Source organism: Pseudochaenichthys georgianus, chromosome 14 (genome assembly GCF_902827115.2).
Source record: "Pseudochaenichthys georgianus chromosome 14, fPseGeo1.2, whole genome shotgun sequence".
Lineage (NCBI taxonomy): Eukaryota > Metazoa > Chordata > Actinopteri > Perciformes > Channichthyidae > Pseudochaenichthys > Pseudochaenichthys georgianus.
The window spans coordinates 19,541,164-19,563,313 of record NC_047516.1 but is presented as its reverse complement, the minus strand read 5'-3'; the positions used below and the strand labels follow the sequence as shown (position 1 = coordinate 19,563,313).

The 22,150-nt window shown below is 39.8% G+C and overlaps 2 protein-coding genes across 2 annotated transcripts; both read left to right on the top strand.

The window, feature by feature from the left end:
- Nucleotides 1-2,690: 2,690 nt before the first annotated feature.
- On the top strand, nt 2,691-8,580 carry angptl5 (angiopoietin-like 5). Its single transcript, XM_034099422.2, has 8 exons — nt 2,691-2,988; nt 4,340-4,511; nt 4,603-4,706; nt 4,796-4,889; nt 5,382-5,485; nt 5,556-5,676; nt 6,248-6,433; nt 7,369-8,580. Exons 1-8 carry the CDS (start codon nt 2,932-2,934, stop codon nt 7,680-7,682), a joined length of 1,152 nt encoding a protein of 383 aa, XP_033955313.1. The 5' UTR covers nt 2,691-2,931; the 3' UTR covers nt 7,683-8,580.
- A 2,381-nt stretch (nt 8,581-10,961) lies between these two features.
- trpc6a (transient receptor potential cation channel, subfamily C, member 6a) lies at nt 10,962-21,838 on the top strand. Its single transcript, XM_034099421.1, has 14 exons — nt 10,962-11,128; nt 12,751-13,079; nt 13,903-14,035; nt 15,068-15,368; nt 15,953-16,138; nt 16,629-16,793; nt 16,881-17,124; nt 17,922-18,149; nt 18,677-18,941; nt 19,525-19,720; nt 20,610-20,819; nt 21,014-21,070; nt 21,383-21,458; nt 21,571-21,838. The coding sequence occupies exons 1-14, from the start codon at nt 10,962-10,964 to the stop codon at nt 21,714-21,716; spliced, it is 2,703 nt and encodes a 900-aa protein (XP_033955312.1). The 3' UTR covers nt 21,717-21,838.
- Nucleotides 21,839-22,150: the final 312 nt, after the last annotated feature.

Sequence of the window (22,150 nt, the reverse complement as noted above, 5' to 3'; positions counted from 1 at the left end):
ACCTTTTTTCGTCCCACAGAGGGGACATTTACATAGTAAAGCAAGCAAAGAGACAAAGATAGCTTAATATAATAAAGTATACAAAATTAAAGTAGAAAAGTACAATTTACTAAATACACATCCAGTACCAGTAACAGTTTTGAGATATAACAGCCAGGTGAAAGTATTAAAAGTGGAAGTATATATATTGCACAAATATTTATGTTATATAAATATATATATATATATATATATATATATATATATATATATAGCACAGTCCCCATGTCAAATGGTATCAAAATATGTTTGTAAAATGAATTCTTCCAAACCCATTAATCACAAAAATGTTTCACAAATATGGGCAAGTTAGCACCAATTATTTTATTAAGTATATTCAAAATAATTGGAATAGCATCATTTTTAGGTATTATATCATATAGCTAAATAAATGTATAAGGACTGTCCTTTTGAGCATGTAACAAGACATGCTTTTATACATGAGGTCCAGTCATCATTAGCAATACTTATTATTAGGACCGATATGATCAATTGTTTCTGTGTGGTGGATTATCATTGACAATAGCAACAGTTCAATATGAACACAGTTGTAATGTAATACAAACCAGAGCGCAGCAGATGGCACTGTAATACCTTCACACCTGTGAGGCATATTGTTTGTCATTACTTTACTGCAAACTCTCAGAAGTATTTTCAAAACAAAAGTCCGCGTCTGGTAAAAGAAAGTTGATGGTAGATACATTCTTTGACATATCGTGAGACAGGCTTTAATGCCACCTCAGAGCCTATATTACTAAGACTATGGAGGGCGTGATGAGGGCTTTACTTATTGGGTAACGTTGGACAAATATTGATGGAGAGAAGAGTGCGCAGGGACCGCCTACAAAGGTCAACACCAAAAGATCACAATGCTAAAATACTATACAACTTCAATATCATAAAGGTAAAGTTCTGCCAAAATCAATTCACACATATTCTAACAGTTCCCCTACTGGCTCTTGAAGGTATTAATGCATTTTCATCATTTTGGAATTATTCAATGTTCCACTGTTATACAGTTAAGTGCTACCAATAACACTTAATACATTGATGGTCTCCTGTTGGTTATACTACGACACTTATGTGTTTGCATACATTTTGTAATCTGTTCTTGTGCAATCTAGTGCTCCACAGTCGAACAGTGCGATGGTGCCAAATTCACATAACACATTATTGGTCTGTCGCTGGTTAAAATACACATCTAGGATTAGAAAAATATACATTTGCTTGATTTTGGTAAACATTGTTCATGGAAAATAAACTTCTGGACGGCTGGCCAGTGCAGCAGCTCCATCTCTCTCTCTCTTAGCGAAAGTTATTATTGATGCGAATGTATTATTATATATTATACGAATATACACTGACTTAAATTAAAGTCACTTTTATTTCATTTATTTTTGTAAAAAACGCAATCCACATTGAGATCAAAAGCCAGCCTTCTGTCTTACTGCATGCTCCCTTAAACGTACAAAATCCCATAGTATAACAATTACAAGGTGTTTAACGGGGATTAACGTGCAGGGACAGACCATAATGAAGGTGTTGATTAGTGAGCTATACAGCTGCTGGTTGGAAGGTGGATTCATTACACTGTTTGGGATACTTATCTGCTTTTATTGACACTTCATATCTCTCTGATATGTGAATAGGAAGCCCCTGGCTGGTTATTTTAGCATATAATACCAGAAACAGTTAGTACTTCACATTACCTTAGAATGTGTCTTTCTTAAACCTACTTGTTTTACTGATTGACGTTTAGAGATGTTGGAAGGCAGATGTGGTTAGCTTGAGAAAGGCTAGCTGTTCCCTGCTTCAAGTCTTTATGCTTAGCTAAGTTTTTTTTCTTTATATTAGAGGCAGATTTAGACATAACAGTACAAAAAAACGTTATTTCAAGAATATCAAACTATTTATTTTTCCAACTTTTTCCTACCTAAGCACTAAAGTCGAGTATATATGATCTCATTATCTCGCCTGGCAGATATAATGTGTCATTCACATGCAGAGCGCTTTACAAGAGCATGTAACATGGGACAGATGTGGGGGGCCCTGAGGCTGCCGCACCAGGCTTTTCACATTCCTCTCACTGACCATGGCTGTAAACTAACACAGGTTCAGAACAACAGCAAATCTTTTCTTTGGCTCCCACTGCAAAGTTTTCCAGGGAAGCGACAGGCCGGCCGACTCCAGCTGGACTCTGACAGGAATGTGCTTTTGCTCTTTTCACTCTCCTCTCTGCTTAACTGGCCAGTTAACAAACGTAATTGGTCTGACCCTGTAGGAGGCTGTTTTCAGATGTATGAGTCAGTGGTCAAAGACAGAAGAGGGGGGGGAAATATGAGCACAGAGGCATCCTGCCGTCACCGCACCCCATGCCTTCAGCTCCCATGCAAAGACACAAGCAGAGAGAAAGTGTTCCTACTATTAAACAAGCTGCCCATTTCCCTTTCCCCACATCTGTTTCTCATGCGGGTGGCAGGATATAACCTGTAAAATAACATCACTAAGGGGGGAGGTAATAACCTGTAAAATAACATCACTGAGGGGGGAGGTAATAACCCTGTACCACAAATCTTGAATCAGCACATTTGAGAGCTGCTTGTCAGAAATACATCCAGACTTTTATCACCAACTCGTTAACAAATCTGACCTGTTATTTACAGGGGATGTTGTCATGGGAGTTTACGAGGAAAAAGTGGGAGTGACTGGTGGAGGTGGCAAGAGGGAGGCAGTCAGGGAGAAGTTTGACAACTGAGAGGAAGGAGCAGATGTTGAGAACTCTTGGTAGAAAGGAGGACATGAGAGGGGAAATAGCAGACTCTGTGGAAAAATAAAGCATATGAAAGAGAGAGGCTGTTGCTGACGGAGTTGGAATAATCAAAGTCAGACGACATGATGTGGACAACAACTGTCCTCCTGCTGCTTGTGCCTCATCTGCTTTCCTCCACAGTATGTATGAGATGCATGTCATTCATATGTTCAACTTTGCACAGTCAGCAGGAATTATTGGATCTTTTACAGATGACTTTTACCTAACAAATCCTGGTGTACTCTAGCAGAACCAAGGGTTTAGAGGTAGGCGTTATAACTATGATGAATCATTATTATTTATTTAACCTTTTTCTGGGTTTTTAAACATTACATTAGTCATCAAAATAGTGTGTTTATGGAAAATAGGTTTAAACTTAAGTATTCAGATCATATTTCAATATAAAAACAGTTAATTGTGAAAAACGTCCTGCACTGAAATTATTATTTAAGTAAAAGGAAATAAATATTAACAAATATTAAGTATAATGACTTTTAATATCAAAAACTGTACATATAACATTGGATTTTCACAACTTGTGCATGAATATGACATTGACATCAGGACAGCAGAAAGCTTACACACCTTCCGGCTCAGACTGAAAACTCATCTCTTTCGACTCCACCTCGAGCGATAGAAATACTAACAAAGAACTGCTAACAGAGCACTTATATACTAATACAGGACTGGCTTATCTAAAGCCAGTTGAGTAGCACTTGAAATACTTGGCTCTATGAAACCTGATTATATGATTCTGTTTTCTTCAAGGTTGTGTCTTCCTGGTCGAATGTACTTATTGTAAGTCGCTTTGGATAAAAGCGTCAGCTAAATGCAATGTAATGTAATGTAATGAATATGAGTGCAGACTGTTTGTTGTGTTTTTTTAGGTGAAGCCGATTGTAACTATATTACACTTAAAACAAAAAAAACTGTTTTACCTTAAAAACCAACACCTTCCTGAGTGCCTGTATATTGAAAGATGAAAGAGTAGTTGCCGCATTAGAATAATGAGAACATTATAAATATTCTTGAAACAAGATTCAGAAGCTTATCATTCGTGTTTTATTCAAAGTAAAAAACACTGCAAAATGTTACAAAATAATATTTACTCTATTTGCCAGATGCATTTTCCCTCTAAATAAGCTGTGTTTAAGTCTCAAGTATCATTACATGAAAATTGTACAAGCACAGAGAAGAACATTAAAGCCCTTCTCAAGTAAAATATGAGACAATTTAATTTGTATTTCAGGATTTAAAGGCAGGAATTGCTTTTACAGTGTGTTTGTGTGTAGCCAACCAGGATGTCACATCTAAACTTTGTTGATCCCAGATGATATTTAATAATTTGCACACATGGCAGAGAGGTCAGTATTAGATCAAGAAGCTAATCAGGACTTTGTGTCAGACATCACATGCTAGTTACAACATGATGCATGATTTAAGTACAGACTTACCCCCGTGTATCTCTCACTGTTCTGTCTTGATTTCCAGGAGACGGGAAACAGTGCCAATTTTAACGAATCAGACATAGTCGATGAAGACTTCTCTGATGCTCCTGTGAAAGGCCAGAAAGTTGCTGGAGGGGTCAAAGGTCGGGACACGTGCTCCATCCCCTGTGACATCACTGTCAAGCTGCTACGAGATGAGAAACATTCAATCTGTGGTGAAAAAATAATAATATTTCTTTGTGTTATTGTTTCCTCTATCATCGTCATCGTTGTTCAGAATGTGTGTGTGTGTTTGTGTGTGTGTAGGCCAGTTACAGCAGACTCTGTTGGCGTTTGGACGCAGCACCCGGAAGCTGATCAGAGACGTGATGGAGGAGCAGCAGAGGGCTCTGGACATCCTCAGCAGTCAGGTAAAATGGAGTCCTCCTTTTCTCTCTTAGTCACATAGTTTCTAAGCGTCTCATTGGCTGGTTCATGTATAGCAGTGTCACATCTCCAGGTCACAGAGCTGACGACCAAAGTGCAGACGCTCAACTCTGAGGTTCAGAGAAGCAACACGGAGATGTACTCCATCAAACCTGTGCAATCCCACGGTACATCACTCAAGAACACAAGCCATGACACTTCTAATAATCTAATCCATGTATCCTATAATGCGCAATGGCATGGCCCTTAGTTTTGGAGAACATCCTCATGATGAGAACACTTAACATTGTGACTTTAAAGGTCACCTATTATTCTCTTTTCCAACAATATATTAAAGTTCTCAGATATATACAAAACACGTCTCTGATCAGCTCATTTTCAGACAGGTTTTTATATAAATGGATCAGGAGAAAATGTTTACATGTTTATGTAACAAAGACATGAAAAAGTGGATTTTGTATAGGTGACCTTTAACCTCTACGAAATGTCAACTTTTCACGACAACATGACACGCTCTATTTCCGGTTTTCACTTGTCTAAGAAGTAATTGAAGATTCCCAACACTGAGAAACATTTAATCATTAATATATCTGAAATATTTTAACACCACATGTAATTTCTACTTCCTGATGACAGAAGAGTGTGTTTGCTTTAATTAGGACGGGACTGCAGTGACATCAAGGACAATCTTATGTCAGTTGTGCCCAAGATCCCGAGCGGTATTTACATCGTCCACCCGGAGAATACAGACTCTTCTTTTGAGGTAGACGTCTCTCATACTTCAGTCCTTCACAGTTCCTCGGTCACCACTTAAACAACTAAATGTGCTGCAGGTTTTCTGTGAGATGGACTACATGGGGGGCGGATGGACGGTGATGCAGCGGAGGATTGATGGATTAACGGACTTCAAACGACCCTGGGCGGATTATGCTGATGGCTTTGGACATCTTGCAGGTTGTATTAACTTCATTTAGCCATTTTAAGAATGAAATAAGCCTTAGCTGGAGGTTGAGATGCAGAAACAACAGTTTATGTACTTCAGGTGTGCCAGCCGACTGCTCAATAACAACAGTAATGCAGATCCCACACATGACTACATCAAAGTATAAACACTAAGCTAGAGTTATACTTACATTACAGATTCAAATATCACTGAACAATTATTTAGATTTCCAATTGCAGACGTCTCTTTTGCTATACATTGTGTGGACATTTACATTTTTCATAGGCTTGCTGCAAAGTGTCTTGCTCAGTAACAATAAATACATACAAAATAATTGAAGTTATCCAAAATTGTGAAATGTTTTAGAATATCTACGTGAAGATTTTAAGATGTACTTAAAACAAAGTAAACACAAGACTGCTAGTTCATGCATAGTCATGTGTCATCATCTTTAAATGCCACCAAAGCACAAATGTCATCATCAGACTGGAGACTCTGTCAGTCAATATTGCTCTTGTCAATGATCGCAATAACGGCACAATAACGGTAATTTTTCTGGTGTGTGTGTGTGTGTGTGTTTAGGGGAACACTGGTTGGGTCTGAAGAAGGTGTTTCATATAGTAAACCAGAAAGAGACCCGCTTCCAGCTTCAGGTTGCTTTGGTGTCGCAGGATGACGTCACCTCTTATGCTTCATATGATGATTTCCACCTGGACAGTGAAACCCAGTTTTTCAGTATTCACCTGGGCAGATATTCAGGAAGCGCAGGTAAGACTTTATAAATCAAAGCTTACAAAAAGCAAGTGACAAATGTTGTGCTTTTCTTAACTCAATTGATAAATGAACAATATCTTGAACCCTCAACATGGGCAGACCTGCATACATATCATGTTCTATTTGCATGTATATAGACTTTTTGCACTACTTTTTATTTTGTATTTTATTATATATGTTGGATTGTTGGTTGTTAAGATTTTCATTGTCATTTATACACTGTAGCTTTGTGCATATCTTAGAACAGCAAACTCCCTTGAAATGTTTAAAAGCAAATTAAAAACCTATCTTCCAGGAGTATCACATATCATTTCATCCAGCTGTGCTTTAAAATGATGCAGGGGAACCAAAATGTTTTGCAGAGTGTTCCAAGCTAGAGGAGCAGCGCACATAAAAGTTTCTAGCACTTGGCACATGTAATAAAAAACACATCCTGGGATCTTAGGCAATAGCTACTTGCGACTCTCTGTGATATCAGTGAGCAGATGTAAGGTGGTAGTTTACCCAGCATGGCTTTATATATGAACATGTACCAATGACTGAGCCTCCGAACAGTAAGTGAAGGCAGACCTGCCTTGGCATACAGGGTACAGTGATGAGTAAGTGCTTTACAGTTAGTCACACATCTCAGCGCGCTGTAATAGGCGGCATCTAACTTGATCAGGCAATGGGCAGGTGCATTCAGCTACATCAGATCCCCATAGTCCAGCACAGGTAAAAATATGTGTGTCATTTATTTTACATTTTTACATTATCACTTTAGATGTTTTATCTTGTTCTGTATTATTTTAAATATTATTTAAATATTGTTGCCATGTTTTCTGTAAAACACTTTGGGCTGCTTTGTGCATGAAAGGTGCTATACAAATAAAGTGTATTATTATATGACAATAAAAGCTTTGAATCTACCTGTGTGTTATTTGTGACAGGTGATGCGTTTCGCGGCTACGACCAGGATCTGAACCAGGACACGGCTCCATTCAGCGCCTCGGACGTGGATAACGACGGCTGTAACCCCTCCTGCTCCTTCGATAACCGCACGGTGGAGAGCTGCAGCGCTCAGCACAACAACACAGGATGGTGGTTCAACCAGTGCGGCCTGGCCAACCTCAACGGCTCCCCTGAGGACACTGAGCAGAGCCAGAGGACACACATCCTGTGGGACACATGGAGGCAGAGTGGAGTCCCTCACACCATCAAATCTGTCACCATGAAGATCAGGAGGATTGCAACCAATAATTAACAGAGAAGAGGAGAAACACAGGGAGAAAGGACATTATTGTAGAAGTCATCTTCGTACAAATTGATGTTTTATTAAATCGGAATGGAAGAAGGAAAGGATGATTTGTCTTTTTGTAATTGTAAGCATAGGAACTGTTTTATAAATATCCCTTTAAGGTGGATTTGCTTTAACCCTTGAGGTCAAATCAGCGGTGGAAAGTATCTAAGTACATTTACTCAATAATAACATAATTGTACTTATTTGAGTATTTCACTTTTTCTTTCTACTTGTAATACTACTTCTCTTTAAAAGGCAATTATTGCACTTTTTACTCCATTACAATAATGTAACACTTAGAGTTACTAGTTTCTTTTGACATATAAAAACATCACCTCCGCTCAGACATGTTATCACCACGCACACCTGTAACTAGGTCAACAAGAGCTGCAACAAGAGGAGACTGCGTTGTTCCATTAAGGAAGAGTTAATTCAGCCAATCTTCTTTTTCTTTTAAAGCTGCACAACAGTGGAACTCAATCCCAGTAAAGATTAGAGAACAAAACACCTGCAGTTTATTTAAATCTAACCTAAAAACATGGTTAGTGGAAAGTCAGCTCTGTCAACACTGACACAATCTGTACTTTACAACGCTCTGTTTGTACATGTGCTCCTGTTGCTATCTGTCTGCTTTGTGAATATGTATTTTAGTTTAGTTTTTATATATGCTTTTATCATAATATAAGTATCTCTGTTGAATGTTGTTTTACTGATTGTATTTACCTGTTATTTGAAGTGAATCTTTGTTTTTAGGATGACTTTCAACATCTGTCCAGGGACTACAGACGAAAAATAGCCTGTTGGCTAACTCTGGCGCATTTACAGAAATGTCAATCAATGTGCACTGTTCCTGTCAAATAAATATATGTGATATACTTATACTTACATGTTGTTATGCAGTGCTGTGCTATATTATACAAAGATACAAAACCAGTATTTTAAAAAGTGTCTAAAATTGGCTCCACATTGACAAACTACAACATAAAATGCCCTGACATTTATTTGTTATCGACTAAAACAGGAAAATATAATATTAAAATTAATTAATATTGTTATGTTCCTGCAATTGTGAAAAGAGTTTACAATTGAATTATTTTACTTAATAATGTAAGAACATTTAGCTGATAATAACTTGGGGACAAATATACCTGAAATTATATTGCAATATATTATTACAACAATACCAAGGTAAGAAGAACTCCTCAAGTGCAGACCCATATTGTTGTTATACAAATCATAGAGGGTAAGTATAAAAAGGAGCAACTCTAAATGCATCTCAAGCTGATTAAATCTGTACTGAGTAGTTATGATGTGACTGGCAGCAGCAGGTGAGACGCTGGTGAAATACCGACCTGCACCAATAGGCGGTGCTATAAATGTCTCTTAAAGAGGCCCTATTATGCTTGTTGGTTATAATGTGTAATATAGGTTTTTGTGCATATAAATGATTTGAAAAGGGGGCGGGACATCTCAAAGCGGTGGACCAATCACAACAGATCCGGCCAGCCAACCAATCAGAACAGACTGGGCTCTGGTTTCAGACAGAGGGTGAAAAGAGGTGCTGCAGCACAGGCAGTATGAGAAAAATAAAGTGCTTTTTGAACATTTGAGCATGGAGACATGTCACAGTAGAGGCACAACATACAAATATGAACCTCAACATGAGCAGAATACGGCCCCTTTAATGGAGTGTGTGGAGAATGTGTTATTATCTTGTGATTAAACCTGTGTAGTTTAGTTCAGATACTTTGTCTCTGTCTGTTTATTGTGGAGTTTAGTCAGCCACAAAATGTCCCGATCCCATTCCTGCTCCCCAGAGAAAAAATCCTTTAGATTTCAATGATGCGTCATCTGGAAGTCTTACATTTTGGTTTAACTGAACATATTATGTAACATGACTTTGAGTGCGGTGTTTCTTTGTCTCGTGTGTTTTTGTTTGCGTTTGAAGGTTTTATTGACCCTGCCAATACACCCATACCGGACCACACAAAGAGCCACAGCTCCTAATGTGTTATCATCAGCAGAATCAGTGGCCCTAAAACAGGCAGACATAACATGACCATCCAGCTGCCTGTCCATCATCTCGCCCCCCCCAATAACAGTGTGTATGTTTGAGCTGACAGTGTTTATATCCCGATCTGGGGTCTGTTCTGTTCTGAGGAGGAAGTCTTAACAAAAACTTACACCGTGACATTCGTCAGAGTTTACCCTCTTTCACCCTGCCATCCTCCTTGTTAAAAGTTACGCTCTTATACGTCATTAAACGTCCAAAGTGACTTATCTTCAGCAATCAGGGCCTTAAAAGGAAATTATCACGGATACAAACATAAATTAGGGGCTCTGCTTTATCAGATCTTTGGATGTTGGCATGTCGGCGTGATTGGGGGTGTATTATGTGGAAACAGCTTGAAATGAGAGGGAGAGGTAACACATTTGACTAAATACTGGACTCATCTTAGAGTGTGGGGTCTGCTGTAAATAGATACTAAATTGCTTGCTTCAAATTCCAAGCATGTATAACCTCAAACACATTGGAGTATAATATATGTATACGTACGTGTTTCTGTGTTTGTGTGTGTATTTTAAGCGTGTGTGTGTGCATGGTGGGAAGTTGTTTCCCCACACTGGTCAAGCATACAGGAAGCAAAGTCTAATGGGAATATAAACCCTGAGGAACCTCATCTGCAGTTTATCAGTCATCAGTTACTCCTGCAAGCATGTGCACCCGCACCCGCACGCACACGCGCACACACACACACACACACACACACACACACACACACACACACACACACACACACACACACACACACACACACACACACACACACACACACACACATGTTCTCTAAACACTGCGGTTTAAAATAGCATTTTACAACCCTAGCATACATAACCGTTGCCGAAACACACAACATTTTCAGAATACACTTGTTCTTGTTTATCAACCATGCAGACGAGCCAACATTCACAACACTAATGTAGGGAGTCATTTAAATCAGTAAAGCAAAAAAAAAAACTAATCAGAAAGTTGATTTAGCTGAAACAATAAGGCTACTGGTGAAAATAGCCATGTATCAGCAGTAGCATCAGCTGACCTCCACATCTGTATATAGATCATAAAAGTATAGTGGGACCCAGAAGGATGCATTCTTTCTCAAGGACATGGAAAAGTAGAGGGGGCAGGGCGACGGGGAGACGGGAGAGTCAGAGTGTGCCACGGACACTTGACGACTGCTTCATATGAACCAGGACCCTCCACTGTGGATCTCCTCCAGGATGAACCACAGACCGCCCCTCATCAGCCGGCCGGCGGTCTGCAGCGACAGCCCCCGGGTCCGCAGCCGGGATAACCTGCTGGTGTGCGAGGACTTCGGAGAGGAAAACTGTTGCTCTGGACGATGCCTTGGGTGAGTCTCTCATCAACATCCCATACGCAGACAGATGTGCATGTGTGTGTTAATCTAATGCTGGTTTGTTTACATAACAGGTTGTTGTTATATATAGATAATGTATATAAGATTATATAGCATATAACATTACATGTCATTTGTTAGACGCTTTTATCCAAAGCGACTTACATACATTCAGTACAGTGGGCAATCCCCACAGGAGCAATTTGGGGTAAAGTGTCTTGCTCAGGGATACAACGACATGCTGACTGCAGTGGGACTCGAACTTGCTATCCCCTGATTTGAAGTCCATCATACTATCCACAGTCTTCCACTAACACAAGTCAATTACATATGAATTTAAGTTATTTTTGAGTTTGATTTGATTTGATATACTTTATTAATCCCCGTGGGGAAATTGTTTCTCTGTTTGACCCATCCTGGTGTTAGGAGCAGTGGGCTGCCATTTTGAACAGCGCCCGGGGAGCAGTGTAGGGAACGGTGCCTTGCTCAGGGACACCTCGGTAGCACTTGGTCTTGCCGGGACTTGAACTGGTGACCTTCCAGTTGCCAAGCCAAGTCCCTATCGACTTCGCCACCACCGCCCAAAATTATTAATTTATCAAGTTAAAGGGTAAATAATGTCAACATATCTGTAGCTAATCATTCAATCAATCAATCAATCAATCAATCAATCAACAACTTTATTAATCCCGCAAGGGGCAATTGGTTATCATTGACAGTTTTACCATTCATGGGAAGCTCAAACTTTGATGAAGTTGATGGAGGTCAAAAGGATAACACTTGTATGTTTTTGGCTGTTACACAGCAGTATTTAAAGTCTTCAAATTCTTCCTGGTTTATCCTGTAAATCTGGTTTACAGCATGGCTCACTGTTTGAGACAGCAGCCTTCTCAGGTTGATCTCTGTTTACCCTGCACACTGTAAATGACTTATTTATATGAAAAACATTGTGATTGAACTGGTGTTATAATTTACATTACTTTAATTTTCTTTTCAAAATTTTTGGAAAGTGGGGAGTGACATGGTTTTCTTCCAGTGTCTTCTAAAAAAGTTGAAGCCTTGAGTTATTTTTCTAGATTTTGTTCACTACTGTGAACTTTGAAAGTATAACATTTATTTTTAAACTTGGCTTGTACATTTAATCTCTGTCGGTACCTATTATTAGACTTTAATCCAAACAATGGTCATTCCAGGGGAGTCAAGATTACAATTTCTACACAGTATTGTATCATTTTAAATACCTATTCCCATGTTGATCTGATGATGTATTTCTGTCAGAAATCAGATCAATCGACTTTAACCTATCCAAAAGGTTTTATTTTCAGGTATAAAATATCCCATATTATACCAAATAAAACTTGCAGCACATAACTTGAGGTGTTTTTTAAGACATGTGTAAGCTACATTTGTACTGGTATCCCCACCACATGAGTATAATACATCATTAAACTCTCATCACTAAAATCATTAAACAGCATTTAAGTAACTATCTTAGTTGTAAAATGTGAACCTGCAAACATGTAACTGATGAGTGTTTCTCCAGAGGGTTTATGGGCTTGTATAACTGACGATGTAGATGTGATATACTGTGTGTTTATGTCCCCTGACTCTGGCAGCCACAGCAGCTCAGAGAGACAGCTCGTGGCCCCTCTCGGTGCAGTGAAACGACGCCAGGCGCTTCGTGGTCCCACCTACATGTTCTCTGCTCCCTCCATCAGCCCGTCAGAGGTTGAGCAGCGCTTCCTGGAGGCGGCTGAGTACGGCAACATACCAGAGGTGCGGCGCATGATGCTCCACCTGCCACACTTGAACGTCAACGCTGTGGACTACATGGGCCAGAATGCATTGCAGCTGGCTGTGTCCAACGAACATCTGGAGGTGACGGAGCTGCTGCTGGGGAGGGCGGATCTGGCCAGAGTGGGTGACGCCCTCCTGTTAGCCATCAGTAAGATGTGTACATTTGTGCATGTTTGTATACAAAGGCCAACAAACACTTAGAGGCCATTTTCTGCTTTTTGGGGTTTTCCCTTTCCTGTAGTGTGTCATATAGGTTTTAGTGCATGTTAATGGTCTGCAAAGGCTACAATCCCAAAGTTCCCTCCAGAGGGAGTTTCTCTCCAACACACTCCCCCCCTGCCTGAAAAGCCTCAATTGTAGTCCTTTTGTTACTTCCGTTAGATAGTGACATCTCTAAGCGGTTGACCAATCACAACAGAGCCGGCCAGCTAACCAATCAGAGCAGACTGGGCTCTGGTTCAGAAAGGGGTTGTAAAGAGGTGCAGTACCACAGGCAGTATGAGAAAAATAAAGACCCTTTTGAACATTAAAGCATATAAACATGAACCTGAAAACGAGCATTATATGTCCTCTTTAATAGAGTTAATCACACGTCAGAAAGCTGACACTGCAGTTCTCTCCAGGGGTCAAACGATGTATTTTTTTTTAAAGATGTCAGAGCAGATGACAAACCTTACTGTGCCCCATGTTTGACGTTTTATTTAATTACACCTAAAATGGCTCTTCCACCGAATATCTTAAATCTTACATATCAATCTAGAGCACCATAGTTAGTGGAAATCAAAATAAAATGCACATACAAGCACCCTTGTTATAGCTATATTAATACAACATTATATCTGTGTTTACGGTTTTTGTGTATGTGTGTGTGTGTGTGTGTGTGTGTGTGTGTGTGTGTGTGTGTGTGTGTGTGTGTGTGTGTGTGTGTGTGTGTGTGTGTGTGTGTGTGTGTGTGTGTGTGTGCGTTGCAGGTAAAGGTTATGTTCGTATCACAGAGGCCTTGTTGTGTCACCCTGCGTTTAGAGATGCCCATCGTCTGACAGGGAGCCCCGCTCAAGCAGACATGTTGGACGACTTCTACGCTTACGATGAGGACGGGACGAGGTAGGGCATTTGAAGGAAATCATTAAAGAATGTTGTGCCTTCTAACAGCAGAGAAACAGCAGCTAAATAACTGAATGTCCTGACATGTGGGACAACCTGAACGTCTCTGTTTAAAAGGCTGTTAGTGCGTACGACTGAAACAGAGACTTAACCACCCCAGAATAAAGCGAATTGTTGTTTATAGACTTTGGTTTTGGTATGGTTTATCAAACTTAACATGTGGATTTGAGAGCATCGGAGCTGCTGTTGGCAGATGTTGGTAGAGCGTAGGTGTTAGGATCAGGGGGTCACAGGTTCAAACCCCACTGCAGTCAGCATGTCGTTGTGTCCCTGAGACATTTCACCCCAAATTGTTCCTGTGGGGATTGTCCACAGTATTGAGTATGTAAGTCGCTTTGGATAAAAGCGTCTAACAAGTGACATGTCATGATACTGACTTATATTGCTGCATATGATAGGACTAATTGTTTCTATGTATTTATTTGTTACATTAGGTTGTACAAAGACAGAAAAGCAATGTTATTGGCCTGATGTTGCCTTACAGATGACCCTAGTCACTTCCACACAGTGGGGCATACAGCCTATTAATAAAACACTAACAGCCTATTGAATGGGTTGTCGGCAAACACTCCCAAAGGAGTTGGAATTGGGACTGGGAAAAGTTGGATTGGTCCATTCCACTTTGGACAGAGCCAGCCCTTTCCCCGCCAATTTGAACTATATGAGGCAACAAGATCTATCAAATCAAATCAGGTTTTATTTATATAGCACATTTTAAAAACGATTTTTGGTCGAGCCAAAGTGCTGTACATGCAAATAATAAATAACACATTACTACAGTCGCAAACAGAAGACAATAAATTACAACAGCAAATATAAAAATCAAACACAGGGAAATGTCATGAGTCGTGCTCCGCTCTGACTAGAAGGCCAGGGAGAAGAAGTGAGTTTTCAGTGTTGATTTCAAAACCCCTAGGGTCTGGGCCGACCTCTATGTAAATGTACATGGTCTTTATGTTTTCCTCCATACAGGTTCTCTCATGACGTTACTCCAGTGATCCTTGCAGCACACTGCCAAGAGTATGAGATTGTTCACACCCTGCTGAGTAAAGGGGCTCACATCGATCATCCTCACGATTACTTCTGCGGCTGCGACTCCTGTAACTACCAGCAGCAGTTTGACTCCTTCAGTCACTCGCGATCGCGGATCAATGCCTACAGAGGCCTCGCCAGCCCTGCCTACCTCTCCCTGTCCAACGAGGACCCAGTACTGGCCGCCCTGGAGCTCAGCAGCGAACTGGCCATGCTGGCTAATATTGAGAAAGAATTCAAGGTACTAAAAACATTAATTAAAACTTAATTTGTCATGTCTCTGCCAACCAGCTGCCAGTAAACACAAGAACATTTTATGAGCCTTTAGAAAGGAAGCAGACACAGAAGGGGGTTGAGATCTTGTCGTCACTTCGTTTTTTTAACACACATATATAATAACTGTAATTATTACTGGCCTACAGTAGGATTGTATACTGTACAATAAATAAATGTCCCAATCTAAACCATGATTAATTTACACAATTAATTATGTAGCCCGTTTTTCTTGGTATACAAATAAACTTTACCTTAATTTTCACAATAAAAATGTAAATAGGTTTTGATGTAATAATGAAGTCTAATAAGTGACTATTTAAAGCCAAAGAAGTTATTGAGTTATTAAGTTATTATCCTACTGATAAAAAAAACATGTTGCTAACTACGTTTCTGTGGTGACATTGTTAAAATCTCAAGCTGTGGAAAATTAGAACATATTTCACCTAAAATCTAGAAGCATATTTTCCGCGAGCATCAGAAGATATCTCCTGCAGTACATCGTGTATATTTCACTCACTAATGACGTTTTTTCATCATTGTGTTTTGTAGAACGACTACTGTTGTCTGTCCACCCAGTGTAAGGACTATGTGGTCGGCCTCCTGGATCTGTGCCGCAGCACTGAGGAGGTGGAGGCCATACTGAGCGGAGAAACTGACTCTGAAGACAACTACGATCTACCAGGTCGCCCCTCCCTCACACGGCTCAAATTAGCCATCAAATACGAACTCAAAAAGGTTAGAGTGCTCGCAAACCAGCAATGACAGAAAAGGCAAGAGAGGGCTCATGTTTTTGGATCAAAATATAACTACACGGGCAAAATGCCTTATCTCGCAGTGTTAACAACATCAGTAATCACTTGTGTGTCCTTTCTATGGTTCTGGTACATCCTTCCACCAAGTTTCATAAAACTTGGGCCTATACTTTTACTGTAATCCTGCTCACAACCAAACAGCATAGCCACCTTGGCGAAGGTAATTACAACAAAAAGCAACATTTTTAAACAAGCCAAGCAAACATAATCATGAAATAAATTGATGACACTAATAGTTTAATCTCTACCAGTTCATCACGATGGTTCTGTCTCACAGTGCCTCTATGGCCGATTCCTCTTATAATGTAAGGGTCGAATTAGAGTCGAGGCAGCATATCTTTACGTATTTTCTCTAACATTTTGTCCATAAACCCTGTGTTTCCTTGTCTCCTCTGTAATGTCTATCCCCTCAGTTTGTGGCTCATCCTAACTGCCAGCAGCAGCTGCTGAGTATCTGGTATGAGAATCTGCCCGGCCTGAGACAACAAACCACTGCCACCAAACTGCTGGTGGTGCTGGCCGTGGCGATAGGACTGCCTGGACTGGCTGTGGCTTACCTGGTCGCTCCGTGCAGCAGAGTATGTAACTTACATGACCTCCCAAATACTTGACATTTTATTCACTGCTGGACATTTATCTCATCCTCCTATTCTTTTATTTCTCAGGTGGGGAAAGTGATGCGTAGCCCCTTCATGAAATTTGTGGCCCACGCCTCATCTTTTACTATTTTTCTGGGTCTTCTGATCATGAACGCTGCTGACCGTTTCGCAGGCGCCACCCTGTTGGCAAATATGACCCACCATGATCTCCAAGGAGAACACAATCTTAACTCTGACCCGCTGATGCTCTACCGCATGACCACCTCACCCTTCACATGGATGGAGATCCTCATCATTTCATGGGTCATGGGTGAGCATGAGGCAATGATTAAAGAGGAAGGTTGTGTCCTCCTTCAGCCAGGTCTCCAAAACATTTGGAAGGAAATGGCGTGTAGACAATAATGTTCCGAGGGAAACGTTTTCCCTTTCCTGTAGTGTGTTATATGCGTAGGTTTTTGTGCATGTAAATAGTCTGCAAAGTCTAAAACTCAAAGTTCCCTCCAGAGGGAGTTTCTCTCCCCCAAACCAAACACTGAAGCTTACAAGTAGATTTGTTGCTTAAACATAAACGGTTTAGTTTCAAATAACAACCTACCGTTCAAAACAGTGATCGTAATCCTTGAGAGAATTGAGGCTTAAGGACAGTTTAGCTGTATGGGAATGTTGTATGTGACAGGGTTGTATCATATATGTACCTTGTGGGGGCTTACTCATTGTACCCCGGCTCAGAACCAAACACGCCGAAGCTGCTTTTAGTTTTTATGCTCCCCATAAATGGAATAAACTTCAAGAAAACCTGAGGTCTTCACCAGCGTTGAGTTCTTTTAAGTTGAGGCTAAAAACACTACTTTTTACAGCTGTTTACCCAGAAGCCTTTTAACTTGTTTTAGCACCTACCGTATTTACAATGTTGTTTTTAAACTATTCTGTATCTCTTTTATGCATGGTTTTTATGAATCTGTTATTCCATTATGTTTATTTATTGTGTTTCTTTCTGTTCTCTTATTATTAAGTGTTAATGATGACGTAAAGCACTTTGAATTGCCTCTGTGTCTGAAAATGTGCTATATAAATAAACGTACCTTACCTTACCTTGTGCCACTGCAGGTATGATCTGGACTGAGGTGAAGGAGATCTGGAGTCAAGGCCCAGGGGAGTATTTCGTTGAACCGTGGAACTTCCTGGACTTTGGGATGCTGGCAATCTTCCTCGCCTCCTTCAGCTGCCGCTTATCCACCCTGAGACACGCTGACTTAGCCCAGACCTATGTACACACACACTACACGACACTGATTAATGTCACACTGCCCCCCGAGATAAACTACTTTACACTGGGTGAGCATGCTCAGACCGCCATCGTTTATTTAATGTATACACAGATAGAGTGAGTTAGCAGGAGGCGGAACATATGGGAGCACATGTGACGTGTGTTGGCTTTGGACTCTGAACACCAATAGTCCGTCTGATTTCCTCTGTTATTGTTGTATGATAAAATAGAACAATTTTAGACTAATCATATTTAACAAAAATAGCTTTCTTGAAGGCAATTGACTGGTTCCCAACCGATCTGGATTGTGACTTTTTAAAATACACAAAGTCTACTTTGCACAAATGTGTATTGGATAATTGTTGAAGGCCAGAAGAGGAAATAATATCCAAAGTTATAACAAAAATAGAAAAGATTTGTGAAATGTACCCAAACAAGCTTTTTTATCCCTATGATCATAACAAGTCTAGATGAAGTGGCGTTCTTACATAAATGCTCTGTCAAAATGGATAATGTTGTGTCCTGGTTAACTTGATTTACAAATAGTAGTGTACAAGAGTCAGTCAGAGTATATTAACGTTTACTGTTTTTGCAGCACGTATATACTGGGTGCCTTCGGATCCCCAGCTGGTATCGGAGGGTCTGTACGCGGTGGCCGTGGTGCTGAGCTTCTCTCGCATCGCTTACATCCTACCGGCCAATGAGAGCTTCGGTCCACTGCAGATCTCTCTGGGGAGGACTGTCAAGGACATCTTCAAGTTCATGGTCATCTTCATCCTGGTCTTTCTGGCGTTCATGATTGGCATGTTCAATCTGTACTCCTATTACCTTGGGGCAAAGCAGAATGATGCCTTCACCACGTGAGAGACACCTGCATCTGTTCGCACATGCTTTTAGGGTTTTCTACCTTCCAGGAGATATTTATGTTACATTCAAACATTCACTGTTTTAGCCCTGAAATGCAGCTTGCAAGAGATTCACTTTGAAATATTTACCTGGCACAGGTTGTGGACACAGGCTGTCAGCATTACAACCAAAAACTGATTTTTCTGTCTCAGATTATATGATATGACTGATTTTCAGAGGCTGGATGATTATAAATACATGGCATATTTTCTAATAAAAGATCAATTAAATCAAATTCATTATTAAATAAAAAATAAATGTAAATGTTCAGTCAGATATGTCTAATCCCCTCAACTTGATTGTGACCAATTTGTGCCAAATAGTTTTGGTGACCCGACACCATGGTTTGGAACCTTGTCTTTAGTTATAATTAAGGGGAAAAAAATGTATTCTTGTACATACAGAAGGAAAATGACCTTTCTTCCGTTCTCACAGTGTCTTTAACATCTCAGTCCTGATGATTAATGGTTTGTTTGAATTCAAAAATAACTTTTTTCTCTTGTCTCTCTCCACTTCCTCCTCTGTGCGTTCGTCTAGCCTGGAGGAGAGTTTCAAGACATTGTTCTGGGCTATTTTTGGACTGTCTGAGGTCAAATCTGTCGTGATCAATAACGGGCACAAATTCATCGAGAACATTGGTTACGTGCTGTACGGGGTTTACAACGTTACCATGGTGATAGTACTGCTCAACATGCTCATCGCCATGATCAACAGCTCCTTCCAGGAGATCGAGGTTCGTCAGCAAAACACAAAAATCATCATGTGCTTCATTTACAAGCTCACAAACAAAGACAGAATCCTGAGACAGCCTTCCCTGCCCTCACATGGAGCATATTCTATTGATATATTTGTTCAGTTTTTGTCAGGGAAGATAACATTTAGTTTAGACCAGGAGTAACATTTTGTTAAACGCCAATACTATATTTTAGGTTCAACACAAGATTTCGATTGAGGTATGTAGCCTACTCAATTGCAATAAAAGTATCCTTATCCTTATCCTTAAACATGTTTTAGCTATAAAATAAACCTTGCACTTGCAACTGACTTAGCTTTGCATTTGCTCCACAAATGTATTTTTGTTTGTTTTGCAGATCAAATGTTTACTTTTTAATTTTTTTTAAAGTTTTGGCAAACATACGCAAAGGGTATTCCGTTTTTTTTAAACAAATCAATAGTTACTTAATGTCTGTATGCGGAAGTATTAAGGAACAGCCTTGCAGCTGATTAGCTTAGCTTGAAACCACTAGCATGGTGCAATGACTTCCTGAAGTGGTAACCAGCAGAGACCAGACCAAGACATAGTCAGGAACATAACCCCCCTTTAAAAACCACGTCTTTCTGTGCCCTTTAAACGGAATAAACGAACAAGTTTATTTAGTATTAACTTAACTACTGAGCTTTAGAGGTACTCCTTTTTCTGTTTCCAGTCTTTCTGCTAAGCTAAGCTAATCGCCTCATGGCTGTAGGTTCATATTGGCGGTAAAAACTCAGAGAACGATATCAGTGTTCTTATAAATCTGGCAACAAAGTGCATAAGCGTATCAAAATGAAACAGCTTGATGTGTGTGTGTATTTATCTTTTTAACCTGTTGGTTTTACCTTTGTTTTTCTATCTGCTCTAGGATGATGCTGATGTTGAGTGGAAGTTTGCTCGGGCCAAACTCTGGTTCTCTTACTTTGAGGAGGGAAGGACGCTCCCAGTACCTTTCAACCTGGTCCCCAGTCCAAAGTCCATGCTGGGACTGGCTACAGGCATCAAGTCCCTGCTGCAGCTGCTCTGGCAGTATGTGGCAGGACACAGTGAGGAGAAAAATGAGACACAGTTAAATCAGGTACCACACAATAATGAAAGTGAACAAATGTACACAGCTTTTATACAGTAGAAAGAACAAAAGATGACATTTTGTGGAGTGTTACAGGCAGCACCTGAGCACCTCCAAGTGGTTTTACTGCTGCACCACAGGCTCCACTTCAGACCAGAAGACTGAGAAATATCAACTGAATTAACGATAGCTTAATTTTACAGCTCGGAGAAGTAAAAAGTTCTGGATTTGATGGGTCAACTAGCTCATCCAGATATCAGGTATGAACATTTCTAACATTTTAGACAAACATATTTTACTCTTTAGCAACTCTCAAGAATTAGATGTTATACGTATATATTTTTTAATTGAAATGTTCATACAAAATGATGAATTGCTACTCTACAAACCTAAACAGCAATAAACTAGGATTTACATTTACAAATTAATGTTTTGAGTTTTAGTAAAAGAAGTTTTACATTTTTCACTATATAATCATTTTACATGGGACTACATCTTAGGTTTGCCTAGTATGATACTATTAATTTTTCCTGTTAAAAGAATTTGAGCACTTTTTCTATCTCAATTTGCAGAAGATCATGAAGCGTCTAATAAAGCGTTATATCATCAAAGCCCAAGCAGACAAAGAGAGTGACGAGATCACTGAAGGTAAAAAATGCACAACGATTCTGAAACTATACATCTACTCTCCTCTAAATTGTATACTTTCCATTTTGAAGTGAAATGTCTCCTTTACATGTTCTGTTTTTTTCTTCTTCAGGCGAGCTTAAAGAGATCAAGCAGGACATCTCCAGTCTGCGGTACGAGCTGCTGGAGGAGAAATCTCAAAACACAGAGACACTGGAAGGTCTGCTGAGGAGGCTCGCAGAGATCAGCACACCTTCAGCAACACTGCCAGTATCCTAGACTTGTACATACAACTGAACATGTTTAGGTGCCTGTTCTCCGTCATTGGCTGTAGATACAGTGTGATAGTGTCGAAACATTTATATAAAATAAAAATGTATTTATGTGAATGTTAAATTAAAATGTAGCTTGCAGAATACATGATTATGTGTTGTTTGTTTATAATGCACACAAAGGACTGCTGTAGAGAGCACATCTTATTTGGAGAAACAACGTTCATGCACATTAAAAACATTTAGTGATATGCAAATTATGTTTCTTTCTCCTGGAATTAAGAGTACCTGAAAACAACAACAGGACTAACAGAGGGCTTACCCTAACATTTTGAATATAAACAATTATTTCATTATTCCAGTTTGCTATGCACAGTGGCATATTCAATACCAAGGGGAAAAAAGTACTGTTTTTGAGGAGAATGCAAAATAAACACACGA

Bases quoted from the DNA above. Each gene is read 5' to 3' on its own strand.
- angptl5 (XM_034099422.2), top strand. From the start codon at position 2,932: ATGATGTGGACAACAACTGTCCTCCTGCTGCTTGTGCCTCATCTGCTT. The intron at 2,989-4,339 runs GTATGTATGAGA...CTTGATTTCCAG, and splicing joins CTCATCTGCTTTCCTCCACA to GAGACGGGAAACAGTGCCAA. The intron at 4,707-4,795 runs GTAAAATGGAGT...TCACATCTCCAG, and splicing joins TGGACATCCTCAGCAGTCAG to GTCACAGAGCTGACGACCAA.
- trpc6a (XM_034099421.1), top strand. From the start codon at position 10,962: ATGAACCAGGACCCTCCACTGTGGATCTCCTCCAGGATGAACCACAGA. The intron at 13,080-13,902 runs GTAAGATGTGTA...TGTGCGTTGCAG, and splicing joins CGCCCTCCTGTTAGCCATCA to GTAAAGGTTATGTTCGTATC. The intron at 19,721-20,609 runs GTTCGTCAGCAA...TATCTGCTCTAG, and splicing joins GCTCCTTCCAGGAGATCGAG to GATGATGCTGATGTTGAGTG.